This window comes from Moschus berezovskii, chromosome 5 (assembly GCF_049115385.1).
Source record: "Moschus berezovskii isolate FMDL1 chromosome 5, NW_MosBer_1.0, whole genome shotgun sequence".
NCBI lineage: Eukaryota > Metazoa > Chordata > Mammalia > Artiodactyla > Moschidae > Moschus > Moschus berezovskii.
Window position 1 is genome coordinate 107,658,575 of NC_142464.1, and position 18,811 is coordinate 107,677,385.

The window sequence follows — 18,811 nt, forward strand, 5'->3', positions numbered from 1 at the left end:
TGCTACGTGGCATACAAAGACCACAACACAGGTCTCTGCCCTCCAGGGGATTTCAGACTAGCAGCATTAATAAAGACCTGGACATGAGTGAGGGGCTCACGATAATTAGAGGAGGGATAGAACCCATGGATGGGGTGGGGATAAGGCTGAACTTGGACAATTTCATACAGGAGACAGTATTTGAGCATTTTTAGTTGAAACAAAGTATATAATACATTTTAAAGATAATTTCCCATGCACTGGGACTAGCATAAGGCAGATAGGAAATGGCAGGTTTGTGAATCCCAGGGAAAATTCTGGGATAGTCCAGTTTGGTGAAAGAAATGGGTAAGAGGATAATGAAAGGTCTGGTTGCAAAAGTAGGCTGGGGATAAGCTGGGAAAGTTGGATTTCATTTTGTGGTGGACACCAGACTTTTGATCAGAGAAATAATGCGTAATTATTTATGCAAGTATGGATGAGAAGAATATTCAAACATCAGCCACAGTTCTTAATATATAATTAAAATATTTTTTTTTCATTTATAACTTATAGGAGAGATTTAATAATATGCATGTACAATAAATAATTCATACTTAAAAATGCTCATCAGATAACTTCATGCCTTTTCGGTGGAAGAGGCCACAATACCAGGGAAATCAGAAGGCAATCTTAGTAATTCTTCTACTTCTTCTTGTAAAGCCTCTGCTTTCTCATGCAACAGCATCTACAATAAAAAAAATCAAGATGTGAAGCAAAAATATGCATTGTTATGGAACGGCTAACATTTTACCGCCATCTATTGAATACCTGAATCCTTCTGTATCAGCATAATCTAGACATTAAAACTAATAATAAGATTGAAAAACGGTCACTTAAGAACAAGCAATTATAGTAAAGAAAGCTGAGGCATTTAAAGCCATTTTAGCTGATCACTGCATTTGGTATATCAAAAATAATGGAGCTTTAATACTCTCAAAGGTTTGTTTTATTGAAGACTCAGCCACTTAAAATTAACTTTTAACCTATAAAATTTAAGACAATTTTGAAAAAATTTAATTGGTTCTTAAAAATGTTACCCTTTATATATAGATTTTATTAATCCTCACAGTTTAGTATGCTATCTTTTAAAAACCTATTGAGTTAAAGCTTGGGGCCCTTTAGGGATCAAACCAGTCAATTCTAAAAGAAATCAGTCCTGAATATTCACTGGAAAGACTGATGCTGAAACTGAAGCTCCAATACTTTGGCTACCTGATGCGAAGAACTGACTCATTGGAAACGACCCTGATGCTGGGAAAGACTGAAGGCAGGAGAAGGGGATGACAGAGGATGAGATGGTTGGATGGCATCACCAACTTGATGGACATGAGTTTGAGCAAGTTCTGGGAGTTGGTGATGGACAGGGAGGCCTGGCAAGCTACAAAGCTACAGTTCATGGGGTCAAAGAGTCAGACATGACTGAGCAACCGAACTGAACTGAAGGAGGAGGTGAACATGCTGGCTCATGCTTTCCTTAAGCCTTGTGCGACAATGTATTTTGCCCGATATATTAGGCTTTCTTTAGGTCCTGAACTAATGATCACACCGCACAATGTCTTACTCATGGAAATGCTTTTCTTAGGCTCTATGTTAAACGATTATAACAAATCTTGCCTGGGAACCTGTTTCTCAAGACTTGTACCCCTGAACACAGTAACAGTGTATCTAGCCCAGAGACCTTGCCCTGAACCCATTCTTCCTGGCTAATCTTGTGCCAAAGTTATCTCAGGATGTATACCTTGGGGAAGGGTCTGGTGGAACTCTTGCAACCTTGAGGTATTCTTTTTATCTATTCTCAGCAGCCAGTTGAGAAGTATGTAAGGTCTAGCTTAAACTAGTGAGGCAGGTACTCTTTCTACCCACTTCTGATGTCTATGTCAGAAGCTTTCTCTGTTCTGTCACCTTAAAATAAAATTTTGCACACAAAGCTCTAAGTGATTGAGAATCTTCTTTGGTCCCAGACTTAAATCTTCTCCTTCAAAGACCACAAATCTGGCGGCACCATTTACCATAGCTGTCACTATCAGTGTTTCAAAGAAAACTTTTATTCAAGCTCCTAAAACTGATATGGTTAATTTCAAAAGGAGCATAATAAACAAAGCAAGTATTTCTAAACCTGGTACATAACAATGAATATTTGAATAATGATTTTTCCCCTTTCCTTAAAAACAACAGAAATCAAATGTTGGTATTTGTTGCAGATGGGTTTGTGTATATTGGTGAAATTCTTGAATTATTTCTCTTACATTATTTTATAACAAAAAGCTCAATAAAAATCATAGAAGAAAAAAACACTCTCTCTACCAATTTGATATAAAGCATAATATCATGAGCATTATTGTGCCTGAAGTTGTCTAATACTTTTAACATTTAAAGTCACTTATTAAATATTCTGGCCATTGATATTGCAGCTCCCTTTGTATCCTTTTTTTGGACCACTTTAAAAGTCTTTATTAAGTTTGTTACAATATTGCTTATGTTTTATGTTTTGGTATTTTGGCTGTGAGGCATCTGAGATCTTAGCTCCCGGACCAGGGATTGAACCCTTACCCCTTGTATTGGAAGGCCAAGTCTTAAGTCCTGGACCACCATGGAAGTTCCCCTTTGTATCTTTAATAATATACAGTCTAACACTACAGTCTTGCTCTACTACTTACTATCTGTGTTTTCTTGGGTAAATCACGTCATTTCTTTAAATCTCATTTATTTATTCAAATATTTGTTAAACATCGACTATAGGCTGAATACCGTGCTAGGTGCTCCAGCAATGAAATAACTACAATTTCAACCCTATCAACCCAAAGAACTCCCTATCTAATAGGACAAGTGGCAGTGTCCTGAGAGGGCTGCTGCGAAGATCAATCACAGTAATACAAACAACGGGACAGCCTTTCAAAAGAGTAAGCTGGAAACTTACTTTTCAGTCAGTTCTATTTATATATGACAATAGTATAACAAATGAACTTAAAAAACACACACACACAACTATACAATTTCAGACCACAAGGATGGAAATATAGTTGAGATCAAGAAGGAAATGATCCCTTGCTGTTTAGTTGTTAAATTGTGTCCAACTCTGGGACACAATGCCATGGGCTGTAGCCCACCAGGCTCCTCTGTCCATGGGATTTTCCAGGCAAGAATACCAGAGTGGGTTGCCTTTTCCTCCTCCAGGGGATATTCCCAACCCAGGGATTGAACCCATGTCTCCTGCATTGGCAGGTGAATTTTTTACCGCTAAGCCACCTGGGCAGTCCAAATAACCCCTAACTACTGTGTAATGGATTTACCCTCATGGACCAGGAGGGTAGTGACAAACTGGGTTGCACCTAGCAAAATGTAACCAGGATAGTGAACAACCTAAAAGTAGAGTGTTGACTACAGGTGAAAGAAACAGAAAAGAGAAACCTTTGGAGGCAACAAGAGTTGTTTTCAAGTATGTGAAAAACCACCAAATGAACAAAGGAAGAGCCTGGTTGCAGAGGGTAGCACTACCATACCATGGGAGGCGTTTTAAGGCAGCCTCATTATACTGGCATGCTCTTTGTAACACTGAGTCCAAAAATAGAACTTAGTTCTGGAGCTTGTAAATTCCTTGTCAGTGAGGGTGTTTAAAGGTGAGAAGACCAGATGTTGGGGATGCTGAGGAAAGGACTTCTGTGACAAGAGTAGTAGGAGGCAGATTTCAATGAGTTCAGAGTTCCTTATATTTCAACGAACTCCTAAAAGTGCCTTTATTTTTTAGGAGATCCTTTTCCTCTTTTTAACAAGCCTTGTATCACAATATATGCACTATTTTTATCCACATATCGTGAATATATATTTTTGTGCCTATAGTTAATATGTCTAAAGTATAAGGAGATTACTCTGTAAAGTATCATAAAGATTAAAAAATGCATTGTTTGCTTACCTTGGCTGATGAAACAATTTGCTTGGCCTGGCGTCTTGATAAATGATCAATTGTGCTTATCAGCACTTCAGGATTTGCATTAGCTAAGTGCGTTAGACTTTTATAACCTGCATTATATAACTGTCTTGCTCGACCCTGCAAAATATTTATAAAAATCATTAGGATCAGAATTGGGGATTAGGAAAAAATAATTAAGTGTTTTACTGAAGGGAAAAATTCACTTGCAAGAGACAGGAATAAACTAAGATAATAAAGCATATATGAAAAGATAACACATCATAATCTGAAGGAATTTTAAAAGTGTTTTAAAAGAATTTAAAAATAATTTGGGTGGCTCCAATCTGACTGCAGGAGAGCTAGCTTTCTGTGCAGCTGAAGTCAACTGATGTGTGCTGCAATCAGAAATCAGAAACCTGGGGACTTCCCTGGTGGTCCAGTGGTTAAGAAACCACCTTCCAATGCAGAAGATGTGGGTTTGATCCCTGATTAAGGAACTAGGACCCCACATGCTGTGGGGCAACTAAGCCCACGTGCCACAATGACAGGTCCCATATGCCACAGTGAAGATACCCCAACTAAGACCCAATTTATTATAAATAAATAAAATATTAAAAAAACAGAAATAAAAAACTCCTTAGGGCACTTAGGTGAGGGGCATTAGTTCAGATCCCCAGTCAAATGTCTTAGTTCAGTATTCCTAGAATGTTCTCACTATCTACACAGGGACCTCTGGAGTGTGTGTGTGAGTGTGTGTATGTGTGTGCATGCTTTCCCAAGCAGAATTCCTCTGGTTTAAGAACTGAATAACAGAATAAACAGAAAACAAGGGTTGATCAAAAATAGAAAGCTGAGAAAACAGCTGAGGAAACCTTCATCTCATTCTCTTAGAAAATGTAAATGACCCTCACTGCCACCGAGTGACCATCATCTTCAACAAGCCTGTCTAAACGGACAGAAGGCGAGTCTTCACTGGAGCGGAGGAAGGTATGGCACACATACATACTTGGAGGAAAGAGGGGTGGCACGCATACTTGGGGAGATCACCCTGTCTCTACTGTTACATTTATCCACAAATGTGATTTTCATCAGGACTGCTTCTGGATTGACAGGGATTTCGGGGAGGCCATGGCAGTAATTTATTAAAAACAAATAAAAAAGATTCCCATTATAAATGAGCAATATGGCTATTGTTGCCACTTACCCTGTGACACAACAGTAATACCTGATTTTTCTGTGAGCTGAAATCATCTCTGTTGGGGAGCTAAGAAGTTACTAACCTCTAAAACCCCAGTCACTTCCATGAGTGGGATTAGCTCTGCCTTTACACAGTAGGTCAGCTTCTTGGTGAGTTCTCCCAAAAGGGCCCTGTAAACCCAGAACTCCTCAAGCTCCTGCAAAACACAAAGAGATATGCAGAATTGAAATGTTGTAAGTTATTTCAGAATTCAGTATGTGTGGCAGGGGGCTCAGAAAGGACTTGCCCTTTGGTAAACTCTGGAAGTTGCATAAAGGCAGAGGTGAGCAATGACTCTGAGCAAAATTACTATGAGGAAACATGGCAGAGGTGGAGGAATTGGAGCAGAATGGTTTTAGGATGAGGGTAAAGAGTGTAAACGGAAAAATAAGTCAACAGGAAGACTGCTAGGGAGGGAAGTTCAGGAAAGAGGGAATACATGTATACCTACGGCCGATTCATATTGATGTATGGCAAAAAAATCACAATATTGTAATTATCCTCCAATTTAAATAAATATTTTTAAGAAGAAGTGTTCTGTTCACTTTGATCAAAACATCAACAAGATGTGCAAAGCGTGTATCATCTAGTTAACGAAATTACCTCACAGAAATGTAACACACAGGAGGAGAATGCCGCAGCTGCAGAGAGAAGGCTTTGTATATATCCTCGAGGCATGTTAAACTTTTCAGACACACTCCAAATGTTGGTCTCTTTGAGCAGAGCATAAAGAATGAAAGACAGGTATAGTCTGTTGACAACGTTCTTGTCCACCTTCTAGAAAGACACAAATAAATTCATGTTTTGGACCTGCTTAAAATATACATCCCATTCAAACTGGACAAAAGGTAATGAAAATGAAGCTGCATACAGCAGGGAGAGGACAGAGTGGTTCTACAGAAATAAATCTAAGTCATAACAAATGTACTTTAGATTTTTCAAAGTATTATTTTTTTCCAAGTCTATAAAAAAAGAGATATGTCAAACTGTTTCCAATTTAAATTTCCTTCTGTAGGGAGTGCGGTGAGTTGACCTGTCCCTCCCTGAAAGATATACTCAATTCCTAACCCTTGGTGCCTCTGAAGGTGACCTAATTTGGAAATAGAATCTCTGTAGATGTAATTAGTGAAGGATCTTGAGATGAAACCATCCTGGATATACAGGGGGCCCTTGAGCCCATTAGTCAGTGACTGATATCCTTATAATAGAGAGGACATGAGTGACAGAGAAAGCGGTGTGAAGACGGAAGGAGGCAGACTTTGGCGAGATGGTGACTACAAGGATTGTTGCTGCTGTGTCGCTTCAGTCGTGTCCGACTCTGCGACCCCATAGATGGCAGCCGACCAGGCTCCGCCGTCCCTGGGATTCTCCAGGCAAGAACACTGGAGTGGGTTGCCATTTCCTTCTCCAATGTGTGAAAGTGAAAAGTGAAAGTGAAGTCGCTCATTCGTGTCCGACTAGTAGCGACCCCATGGACTGCAGCCTACCAAGCTCCTCTGTCCATGCAATTTTCTAGGCAAGAGTACTGGAGTGGCTTGCCATTGCCTTCTCCGACAAGGATTGCTAACAACCACCAAATGTCACGAGAGAGGCAAGATGGTTCTTCCTCAAGCCTCCAGAAGGAACAACTCTGCCAGCATCTTGATTTCAGACTTCTGGCCTCCTGACCTGTGACAGAATAAAGTTCTGTTGTTTTAAAACATCTGGTTTGTGCTAATTCGTGATGGCAGCCTTAGGAAAAGAATACGGGAAGAGAAGCAGTTGGGGAAACCTTTACATTTACTGTAGTATTTACAGTGTTGAGTGTTAGTCGCTCGGTCGTGGCTGACTCTTTGCAACCCGATGGACTGTAGCCCGCCAGGCTCCTCTGTCCATGGAATTCTCCAGGCAAGAATGCTGGAGTGGGTTCCTATGCCCTCCTCCAGGGGATCTTCCTGATGGGTCTCCTGCATTGCAGGCAGATTCTTTTACTGTCTGAGTCACTGAGCCACCAGGGAAGCCCCTGGTAGTACTTACAGGTTGGCTGTGTATATATGTGTATATATATATATACACACACACATATACATATATATATATATACGACTGTGATTATAAATTAGACAAATGTGCTTATTTAGATAAATATGTTAATAAGCTTGTTTATATTGTAAACTAAGAGTAAATACTAGCTTCTATGACTTAAACCTGGTCATGGTAAATAATTAATGTTTCCAGAAGTTAAAACACTGAAAGAGAAATGCTTCCTGTAGTTGACAATTTCTATTCTGTATATCTGCTCTGGCCTGTGGTGCCTAGTGATTATTTTTTTAGCTAAAACCAAGCTAACTCAGAAACTGAGTAACACGTGCTTGAAATCAGAGGGAATCAGAGGGAAAAAAAAGAATGAACTATAAAGAGAAAAGGGAGGTTTAAAATATAAAATTATATCCTCTACTATAGTAAAAGAATGTTTAAGATGAGAACTTAGAATGTTTGAGAACTTAGATGAGCACATTGAAGGACATAAGAATTTTAGATTCTGTACGTTTGATACTAGATCACCCCTTTAAAAACTTAAAGCTGAAAAAGCATGATAGTTGAATAACAACTAGGAAAAGATCACTTTTTAATTTCCCAACGTTAGTGCACCTTCATTATTAACTATAAATTGAGTCAATGCAGATTTTTGCTTAGAATGTATTTTCTAAGCCAATAAAAATGACATAATTATATTACATGGCGGGATAAATCATTTTATGCCAATTTCAAAATCTTTTACAAGAAATTTTTAAAGAAAAGGTCCTTTTCAATGTGGAGAAATCAAGTAGATTTTAAGCAAATATGTTCCCTAGAAATTTGTTTAAAAAGATACTTCTAAAGTATTGAACTAGTAACTCGTTCATTTGTAATTAAGATAAATTCATGCTCATACTACTTTAAATAATTATAAATTGAACAAACATTTATTGACTTTTATAAAATGTAACAAAAATAAATTCTGATTCAAGTTTCAACAGATGCATTATTGAAACATGATTTTATAAGTGTTTATTACTTGGTAATGAGCTCCAGATTAATACGTTTTTTTAAAAATATATTTTAGACTTTGAAACAAAAGGTTTGGAGGCAGTCCTAAGATGGTGGAGGAATAGGACGGGGAGACCACTTTCTCCCCCACAAATTCATTAAAAAGAACATTTGAACGCTGAGTAAATTCCACAAAACAACTTTTGAATGCCGGCAGAGGACATCAGGCACCCAGAAAAGCAGCCCATTGTCTTCGAAAGGAGGTAGGAAAAAAATATAAGAGATAAAAAGAGAGACAAGAGAGGTAGGGATGGAGATCCGTCCCGGGAAGGGAGTCTTAAAAAACAGAGAAGTTTCCAAACACCAGGAAACACTCTCACTGGTGAGTCTGTGGTGAGCCTTGGAACCTCAGAGGGCCACATAACCAGGAGGAAAAATAAATAAATAATTAAAACCCACAGATAACGTGCCCACCGGTAACTCCCATCGGAGAAGCAGTGCAGATGCCCGCATCCCCCACTAGCAAGCCGGGGCTGTGCAGGGAGGCGCGGGCTGCATTGCTTAGAGTGAGGACCTGGCCTGAATGCCCCGAGGGCAATCTGAGGGAACTAACTTGAGAAAGCAAAGGAGACTGTGGGATAGCTACCCCGCAAAAAGCCCTAACCTAAGACACTGCCAGGCCGGCTCACAGAACAAAGGACTGACTAGAGCTACTTGAAAAGCCCTAACCTAAGACTCCGCCAGGCCAGCTCATAGAACAAAGGACTGAGCAGAGCTAGCCGGCTGCGGACGGCCCATCCCCCTCCAGAGACAGACAGGCGAGGGCAGCCAGAGCTGGAAGGGGGCAATCACGGCCCCAGAGAGGCATCCGATACCAAACTGCAAGCAGGCTTCCTTGCTAACCAAGGCTTCTTGGGTTTCTGGCCGGTCGACATCCACCTGAGAAGGTGCACTGGTTGTACACCCAGAAAACCGAGCAGCAGGGGTGGGGGAAGCGGTAAGTCGCAGCAACCGCACTCACCAAATACCTGGTCACCTGAGCTGCTCGGACCTGGGAAGGGCGCAAAACACAGGCCCAACCGAGTCTGCGCCTTTGAGGAGTACCCAAGAACCTGAACGGTTTAGACCTGGGAAGTGCATACAACCCTGGGATGGCCTCAGACAGTTCCTGGCAGAGTAACCTAGAAGCCTGAGCAGTGTAGAGTGGGACAGCACATACGCCATGAGTGGGGGCAAACCCAGAGTGGCCGAAACACTGTAAGCACACGCCAATGTTATTTGCTTGCAGTGTTCCTCCCTCCCCACAGCACGACTGAACAAGTGAGCCTAAAAAAGTGTCCACCACCACCCCCTTGTGTCAGGGTGGAAATTAGACACTGAAGAGACCAGCAAACAGAAGAAGCTAAAACAGAGGGAACCTCCTTGGAAGTGACAGGTGCAATAGATTAAAACCCAGTAGTTAGCATCGACTACATAGGAAGGGGCCTACAGATCTTGAGAAGTATAAGCCGGATCAAGGAACTATCTGAAAATGAACTGACCCCACACTGTCCACCACACCACCAGAGAAATATTTTTACTATTATCATTCTTTAATTAAAAAAAATTTTAAGTCCTCTCTTACTCCTTTAATTTTCATTTTTATAACCTACTATTACTTTGCAAAAAAAAGACCTTATTTTTTAAAGCAAACTTCATAATATGTATTTCATAATTTTTGTGACTTTTTTATCTTCAATACTGTATTTTTGAAAATACAACCTCTACTCTAGATTTTTAATCTTTGTTTTTTAATATTTGTTGTCAATTTTGTACCTTTAAGAACCCAATCCTCAGTACCCATTTTTACTTGGGAGCGAGATCACTGGCCTGATTGCTCTCTCCCGCTTTGGACTCTCCTTTTTCTCCACCAGGTCACCTCTGTCTCCCCCCTCCCACTTCTCTTCACCACCCAACTCTGTGAATCTCTTTGCGTGTTCCGGACTGTGGAGAACACTTAGGGAACTGATTACTGACTGGATCTGTCTCCTTTTGATTCCCCCACTTTTCCTCCTGGCCGCCTCTGTCTCCCTCCTCCCTCGTCTTTCTCTGTGTAACTCCGTGAACATCTCTGAGGGGTCCAGACTGTGGAGAGCACACAGGGAAATGATTACTGGCTAGCTGGCTCTCGCCCCTTTTGATTCCCCCTCATCTCATCCTGGCTGCCTCTGTCTCCCTCCTCCCTCTTCTCTTCTCTGTGTAATTCTGTGAACCTCTCTGGGTGTCCCTCACTGCGGAGAAACTTTTCCTCTTTAACTTAGATGTTTTATCAATGGTGCTGTATAGATGGAGAAGTCTTGAGACTACTGCAAGAATAAGACTGAAAACCAGAGCTTAAGTCCAAATCCTGAGAACACCAGAGAACTCCTGACTCCAGGGAACATTAATCAATAGGAGCTCATCAAACGCCTCCATGCCTACACTGAAACCAAGCACCACCCAAGGGCCAACAAGCTCCAGACAAAGACATACCATGCAAATTCTCCAGCAACACAGGAACATAGCTCTGAGCTTCAATAAACAGGCTGCCCAAAGTCACTCCAAATCCACAGACATCTCATAACTCATTACTGGACACTTCATTGCACTCCAGAGAGAAGAAATCTGGCTCCACCCACCAGAACACCGATACAAGCTTCCCTAACCAGGAAACCTTGACAAGCCACCGGTCCAACCCCACCCACAGCGAGGAACATTGACAATAAAGAGAAGTCCACAAAATGCCAGAATACGGAAAGGCCATCCCAAACACAGAAATATATGCAAGATGAAGAGGCAGAGAAATACCCAGCAGGTAAAGGAACAGGATAAATGGCCACCAACCCAAACAAAAGAGGAAGAGATAGGGAATCTACCTGATAAACAATTCTGAATAATAATAGTGAAAATGATGCAAAATCTTGAAAACAAAATGGAGTTACAGATAAATAGCCTGGAGACAAGGATTGAGAAGATGTAAGAAAGGTTTAACAAGGACCTAGAAGAAATAAAAAGAGTCAATATATAATGGATAATGCAAGAAATGAGATAAAAAACACTCTGGAGGGAACCAACAGTAGAATAATGGAGGCAGAAGATACGACAAGTGAGGTAGAAGATACAATGGTAGAAATAAATGAAACTGAGGGGGAAGAAGAAAAACGAATTAAAAGAAATGAGGACAATCTCAGAGACCTCTGGGACAATGTTAAACGCCCCAACATTCGAATCATAGGAGTCCCAGAAGAAGAAGACAAAAAGAAAGACCATGAGAGAATACTTGAGGAGATAATAGTTGAAAACTTCCCTAAAATGGGGAAGGAAATAATCACCCAAGTCCAAGAAACCCAGAGAGTCCCAAACAGGATAAACCCAAGGCAAAATACCCCAAGACACATATTAATCAAATTAACAAAGATCAAACACAAAGAACAAATATTAAAAGCAGCAAGGGAAAAACAACAAATAACACACAAGGGGATTCCCATAAGGATAACAGCTGATCTTTCAATAGAAACTCTTCAGGCCAGGAGGGAATGGCAGGGCATACTTAAAGTGATGAAAGAAAATAACCTACAGCCCAGATTACTGTACCCAACAAGGATCTCATTCAAATAAGAAGGAGAAATCAAAAGCTTTACAGACAAGCAAAAGCTGAAAGAATTCAGCACCACCAAACCAGCTCTCCAACAAATGCTAAAGGATCTACTCTAGACAGGAAACACAGAATGGGCGTATAAACTCGAACCCAAAACAATAAAGTAAATGACAACAGGATCATGCTTATCAATAATTACCTTAAACGTAAATGGGTTGACTGCCCCAACCAAAAGACAAAGGTTGGCTGAATGGATACAAAAACAAGACCCCCATATATGCTGTCTACAAGAGACCCACCTCAAAACGAGGGACACATACAGACTGAAAGTGAAGGGCTGGAAAAAGATATTCCATGCAAATAGAGACCAAAAGAAAGCAGGAGTAGCAGTACTCATATCAGATAAGACAGACTTTAAAACAAAGGTCGTGAAAAGAGACAAAGAAGGACACTACATAATGATCAAAGGATCAATCCAAGAAGAAGATACAACAATTATAAATATATATGCACCCAACATAGGAACACCGCAATATGTAAGACAATTGCTAACAAGTATGAAAGGGGAAATTAACAATAACACAATAATAGTGGGAGATTTTAATACCCCAATCACACCTATGGATAGATCAACTAAACAGAAAATTAACAAGGAAACACAAACTTTAAACGATACAATGGACCAGTTAGACCTAATTGATATCTACAGGACACTTCACCCCAAAACAATGAATTTCACCTTTTTCTCAAGCGCACACGAACCTTTTCCAGGATAGATCACATCCTGGGCCATAAATCTAGCCTTGGTAAATTCAAAAATATTGAAATCATTCCAAGCATCTTTTCTGACCACAATGCAGTAAGATTAGATCTCAATTACAGGAGAAAAACTATTAAAAATTCCAACATATGGAGGCTGAACAACATGCTGCTGAATAACCAACAAATCATAGAGGAAATCAAAAAAGAAATCAAAATATGCATAGAAACGAATGAAAATGAAAACACAACAACCCAAAACTTACGGGACACTGTAAAAGCAGTGCTAAAGGGAAGGTTCATAGCAATACAGGCATACGTCAAGCAACAAGAAAAAAGTCAATTAAATAACCTAACTCTACACCTAAAGCAAATAGAAAAGGAAGAAATGAAGAACCCCAGGGTTAGTAGAAGGAAAGAAATCTTCAAAATTAGGGCACAAATAAATGCAAAAGAAACAAAAGAGACCATAGCAAAAATCAACAATTCCAAAAGCTGGTTCTTTGAGAGGGTAAATAAAATTGACAAACTATTAGCCAGACTCATCAGGAAACAAAGGGAGAAAAATCAAATCAATTAAATTAGAAATGAAAATGGAGAGATCACAACAGACAACACAGAAATACAAAGGATCATAAGAGACTACTATCAACAATTATATGCCAATAAAATGGACAACTTGGAAGAAATGGACAAATTCTTAGAAAAGTACAACTTTCCAAAACCGAACCAGGAAGAAATAGAAACTCTTAACAGACCCATCACAAGCACGGAAATCGAAATTGTAATCAATTACAGCAAACAAAAGCCCAGGTCCAGAAGGCTTCACAGTTGAATTCTACCAAAAATTTTGAGACGAGCTAACACCTATCCTACTCAAACTCTTCGAGAAAATTGAAGAGGAAGGTAAACTTCCAAACTCATTCTAAGAGGCCACCATCACCCTAATACCAAAACCTGGTAAAGATCCCACAAAAAAAGAAAACTATAGGCCAATATCACTGATGAACATAGATGCAAAAATCCTTAACAAAATTCTAGCAATCAGAATCCAACAACACATTAAAAAGATCATACATCATGACCAAGTGGGCTTTATCCCAGGGATGCAAAGATTCTTCAATATATGCAAATCAATCAATGTAATACAACACATTAACAAACTGGAACATAAAAGAAATATCATTATCTCAATAGATGCAGAGAAAGCCTTTGACAAAATTCAACATCCATTTATGATAAAAACCCTCCAGAAAGCAGGAATAGAAGGAACATACCTCAACATAATAAAAGCTATATGACAAACCCACAACAAACATTATCCTCAATGGTGAAAAATTGAAAGCATTTCCCTTAAAGACAGGAACAAGACAAGGGTGCCTACTCTCACCACTACTATTCAACATAGTTTTGGAAGTTTTGGCTATAGCAATCAGAGCAGAAAAAGAAATAAAAGGAATCCAAATTGGAAAAGAAGTAAAACTCTCACTGTTTGCAGATGACATGATCCTCTACATAGAAAACCCTAAAGACTCCACCAGAAAATTACTAGAGCTAATCAATGAATATAATAAAGTTGCAGGATATAAAGTCAACACACAGAAATCCCTTGCATTCCTATACACTAGTAATGAGAAAATAGAAAGAGAAATTAAGAAAACAATTCTATTCACCATTGCAACAAAAAGAATAAAATACTTAGGAATATATCTACCTAAAGAACCAGAAGACCTATATATAGAAAACTATAAAACACTGGTGAAAGAAATCAAAGAGGACACTAATAGATGGAGAAATATACCATGTTCCTGGATTGGAAGAATCAATACAGTGAAAATGAGTATACTACCCAAAGTAATCTATAGATTCAATGCAATCCCTATCAAGCTACCAATGGTATTTTTCACAGAACTAGAACAAATAATTTCACAATTTGTATGGAAATACAAAAAACCTCGAATGGCCAAAGCAATCTTGAGAAAGAAGAATGGAACTGGAGGAATCAACATGCCGGACTTCAGGCTCTACTACAAAGCCACAGTCATCAAGACAGTATCGTGGTGGCACAAAGATAGAAATACAGATCAATGGCATAAAATAGAAAGCCCAGAGATAAATCCACGTACCTATGGACACCTTATCTTTGACAAAGGAGGCAAGAATATACAATGGAGAAAAGACAATCTCTTTAACAAGTGGTACAGGGAAAACTAGTCAACCACTTGTAAAAGAATGAAAGTAGAACACTTTCTAACACCATACACAAAAATAAACTCAAAATGGATTAAAGATCTAAACGTAAGACCAGAAACTATAAAATTCCTAGAGGAGAACACAGGCAAAACACTCTCCGACATAAATCACATCAGGTTGCGCTATGACCCACCTCCCAGAATGTTGGAAATAAAAGCAAAAATAAACACATGGGACCTAATTAAAATTAAAAGCTTCTTCACAACAAAGGAAACTATAAGCAAGGCAAAAAGACAGCTTTCAGAATGGAAGAAAATAATAGCAAATGAAGCAACTGACAAAGAATTAATCTCAAAAATATACAAGCAACTCCTGCAGCTCAATTCCAGAAAAATAAACGACCCAATCAAAACATGGGCCTAAGAACTAAACAGACATTTCTCCAAAGAAGACATACAGATGGCTAACAAACACATGAAAAGATGCTCATCATCACTCATTATCAGAGAAATTCAAATCAAAACCACAATGAGGTACCATTTCACGCCAGTCAGAATGGCTGCTATCCAAAAGTCTATAAACAATAAATGCTGGAGAGGGTGTGGAGAAAAGGGACCCCTCTTACACTGTTGGTGGGAATGCAAACTAGTACAGCCACTATGGAGAACAGTGTGGAGATTCCTTAAAATACTGGAAATAGAACTACCATACAACCCAGCAATCCCACTCATGGGCATACACACTGAGGAAACCAGAATTGAAAGAGACACGTGTACCCCAATGTTCATCGCAGCACTGTTTATAATAGCCAGGACATGGAAGCAACCTAGATGTCCATCAGCAGACGAATGGGTAAGAAAGCTGTGGTACATATACACAATGGAGTATTACTCAGCCATTAAAAAGAATGCATTTGAATCAGTTCTAATGAGATGGATGAAACTGGAGCCTATTATACAGAGTGAAGTAAGCCAGAAAGAAAAACACCAATACGGTATACTAACGCATATATATGGAATTTAGAAAGATGGTAACGATAACCCTCTATGTGAGACAGCAGAAGAGACACAGATGTACAGAACAGTCTTTTGTACTCTCTGGGAGAGGGCGAGGGTGGGATGATTTGGGAGAATGGCATTTAAACATGTATATTATCATATGTGAAATGAATTGCCAGTCCAGGTTTGACACATGATACAGGAGACTCGGAGCTGGTGCACTGGGATGACCCAGAGGGATGGGATGGGGAGGGATGTGGGAGGGAGGTTCAGGATAGGGAACACATGTACACCTGGGGCAGATTCATGTTGATGTATGCAAAACCAATACAATATTGTAAAGTAATTATCCTCCAATTAAAATAAATACATTTATATTAAAAAAAGGTTTGTTTTAAGAAATATTTTTATTCAACATTCTGAAGGTCTAAACAATAGTCACTTCTGAGGTAAAAGACTCAATCTAAATATTGACAACAGGAATACTGAAGTACCATGCATTTATACTTTTATACCTCAATACAGGGGACAGCTACACCATTTAATTCAATGTAAGTAAAACATTTTCCATTTTCCAAAATGAAAAAGTAATATCTATATACATTTAAAAGATATACAGGGAAATGGTAGGCAAGATAATTAGGCTTCAATGAAGATTAGATTACCAAAGAAAATGAAAACTGAAAAAAAAAGTGCAATTATTATGAGGTAGAAAATTATGTTAACTAAGGAAATGAATGTGTGTTTGCTAAAGAATTATTTTCACTTCTTGTACAGTTAGTGGCACATTCAGCACTTGATTCTTGTTTGTTGACTTAACTTTAAAAGACAAAAATATAAGATATCACACAAGATTACTTGGCTTCTCTGCTTTAACCTTCTAAAATGCTTTCTGTACTTCAAGTACATTGGTAGTTCTTTGGGACAACGAAATGCACCAACAGAAACAAAATCCAAAAACTCATCTTATGTTAGAATTCCTGATGCCAGGTGGATGCTTAAGAAAAAGTTTCTAGAAAACTTTTTTCCCATGAGCTGAACTTATTTCAAGATTCTTTTCTATAACATTGTGAAAATATTTTAGAATCGTTATAATTTAAACCATAATAAGTAGCCTAAGAAAAATAGATTAATAAGGTTTACCTTTTCCTATGCTAAGAGCCTTAGATGTGCATGACTATTTTAGAAATACAAAGGTACACAAAAAAGGTCCATCACAACCACGCAGAAATAACATTATTTTAAAAAAATACCTAAATTTCTGGTTTGCAGATGTTTTGAATAGTAAAGTGGGAATTATATTAAAGACAAAAAAAGTGAACCACAATGATCAAACCAACAAAGGAGATGAGATGACAGCATTAATTTTTGTTACGTGAACTTGGCTATTTAGGAAAGAAAAAAAAAAAAGATTATTGTACGTACCTTCCTAATAGCTTGACCTGATGCTTTCTTCCCAATAAAGTTCTCAGAGACTCCAACCAGAGCAGCGACATTTTGTTCTGCTGGACTGAGTTGGTTAAACTACACAGAAAAAGAATATAGAGAAAAATTAAATTGTAACTTTAAAAAGTCTGCCATTAACCAAATCTAGTAGTCATATCACATTTTCATTATTATAAAAGCTATGAAAAAATAACACACATTTCACTTACAAGTATTGCATTACAAGTAATACAAATAACACAAGTATTTACTTACAAGTATTTTAATTACAAGCTTGCAATACTTTTAATGTATTATTATCAAAATATAACAAACTTGAGTAGAATGAATTTAAAGACATGGCCACAAATATGTAACCATGGTCTATGATTTTCATGGACTGTGTTCATGTTTCATACGGGAGATGTCTGTGGGGAGGGAGAGGAGGGAAAGCTTTTGGAAGTAATTGCACTGTTTATATACATGTGTTCGTGTGCTTGTGCTCAGTCATGACCAACTCATGGACTGTAACCTGCCAGGCTCCTCTGTCCATGGGATTCTCCAAGCAAGGATACTGGAATGGGTTGCCATTTCCTGCTCCAGGGGATCTTTCCAACCCAGGGATCAAACCTGCATCTCCTGCATTGGCAGGTAGATTCTTTACCACTATGCGGGCTCAGATGGTAAAGCGTCTGTCTACAATGCGGGAGACCCAGGTTCAATCCCTGGGTTGGTAAGATTCCCTGGAGAAGGAAATGGCAACCCACTCCAATACTCTTGTCTGAAAAATCCCATGGATGGAAGAGCCTGGTAGGCTACAGTCCATGGGGTCGCAAAGAGTTGGACACGACTGAGCGACTTCACTTCATTATGCCATCTGGGAAGACCTGTATACTGCCTCTGCCTGTTCACAGTAAAATCATAGTAGACTGTACTCTACCACTTGCTTTTGTAACAGGTACAGCCAGCTCCACCTTGCTACTGGCGATAAAGATGATTATTTCTTCTCAGGTATCAGCATCACTAGGTTTCGTGTGACAGGACGTGACACCGTGTGTGACTCTGATACAGCTTTCATTTTATTAAACTCTCAACCACCAGCAATGGTTTTCTTTACATTTCAGGCATTAGAAAACGTAGTGGTCACCACATCGCAAGAGTAACCACCTTGAGGGGATGGGGACCAGACATGGTCCTTTTTTCTCTTCTGCATCTTTCTTTATATTTTCAACAACGAACATGCTTACATTTAACAGAAAATATTTAAGTAAAACAAACAAACAAAAAATGCTCTTGCCATAAAAAATATTAGTCGCTCAGTCATGTCTGACTCTTTGCAGTTCCCATGGACTAACCCACCAGGCTTCTCCATCCATGGAATTCTCGAGGCAAGAATACTGGACTGGGTTGCCATTCCCCTTCTCCGGGAGATCTTCCCGAGCCAGGGATCGAACCCAGGTTTCCTGCATTGCAGACAGATTCTTTATCATCTGAGTCTTTTTTCTGGCTATGAAAATATACTTGAACTTGGGCCCTTCATCTTTCAAAAGGCCCAATTTCAAATATATTTTCATAGCAAAAAAAATGAATAATCACATGATAAAAATCATATTGTGATTAATTATTTTAGCCTGTACTGCAGAATC

The 18,811-nt window shown here is 39.0% G+C and overlaps 1 protein-coding gene across 4 annotated transcripts in view; it reads right to left on the minus strand.

The window, feature by feature from the left end:
- Positions 1–482: 482 nt before the first annotated feature.
- HELQ (helicase, POLQ like) overlaps positions 483–18,811 on the minus strand; it is a 48,609-nt gene continuing 30,280 nt past the window's right edge. For 3 of the 4 annotated variants that reach the window (XM_055434228.2, XM_088836442.1, XM_088836443.1), the window contains 5 exons: positions 17,166–17,264; positions 5,769–5,942; positions 5,209–5,322; positions 3,932–4,066; positions 483–706 (listed from right to left, as the gene is read on the minus strand). In XM_055434228.2, the coding sequence (XP_055290203.2) occupies positions 599–706; positions 3,932–4,066; positions 5,209–5,322; positions 5,769–5,942; positions 17,166–17,264 (630 nt within the window). In that variant the 3' untranslated portion in view covers positions 483–598. The remainder of the gene's footprint in view (positions 707–3,931; positions 4,067–5,208; positions 5,323–5,768; positions 5,943–17,165; positions 17,265–18,811) is intronic. The other variant, XM_088836441.1, reaches the window with a different exon arrangement.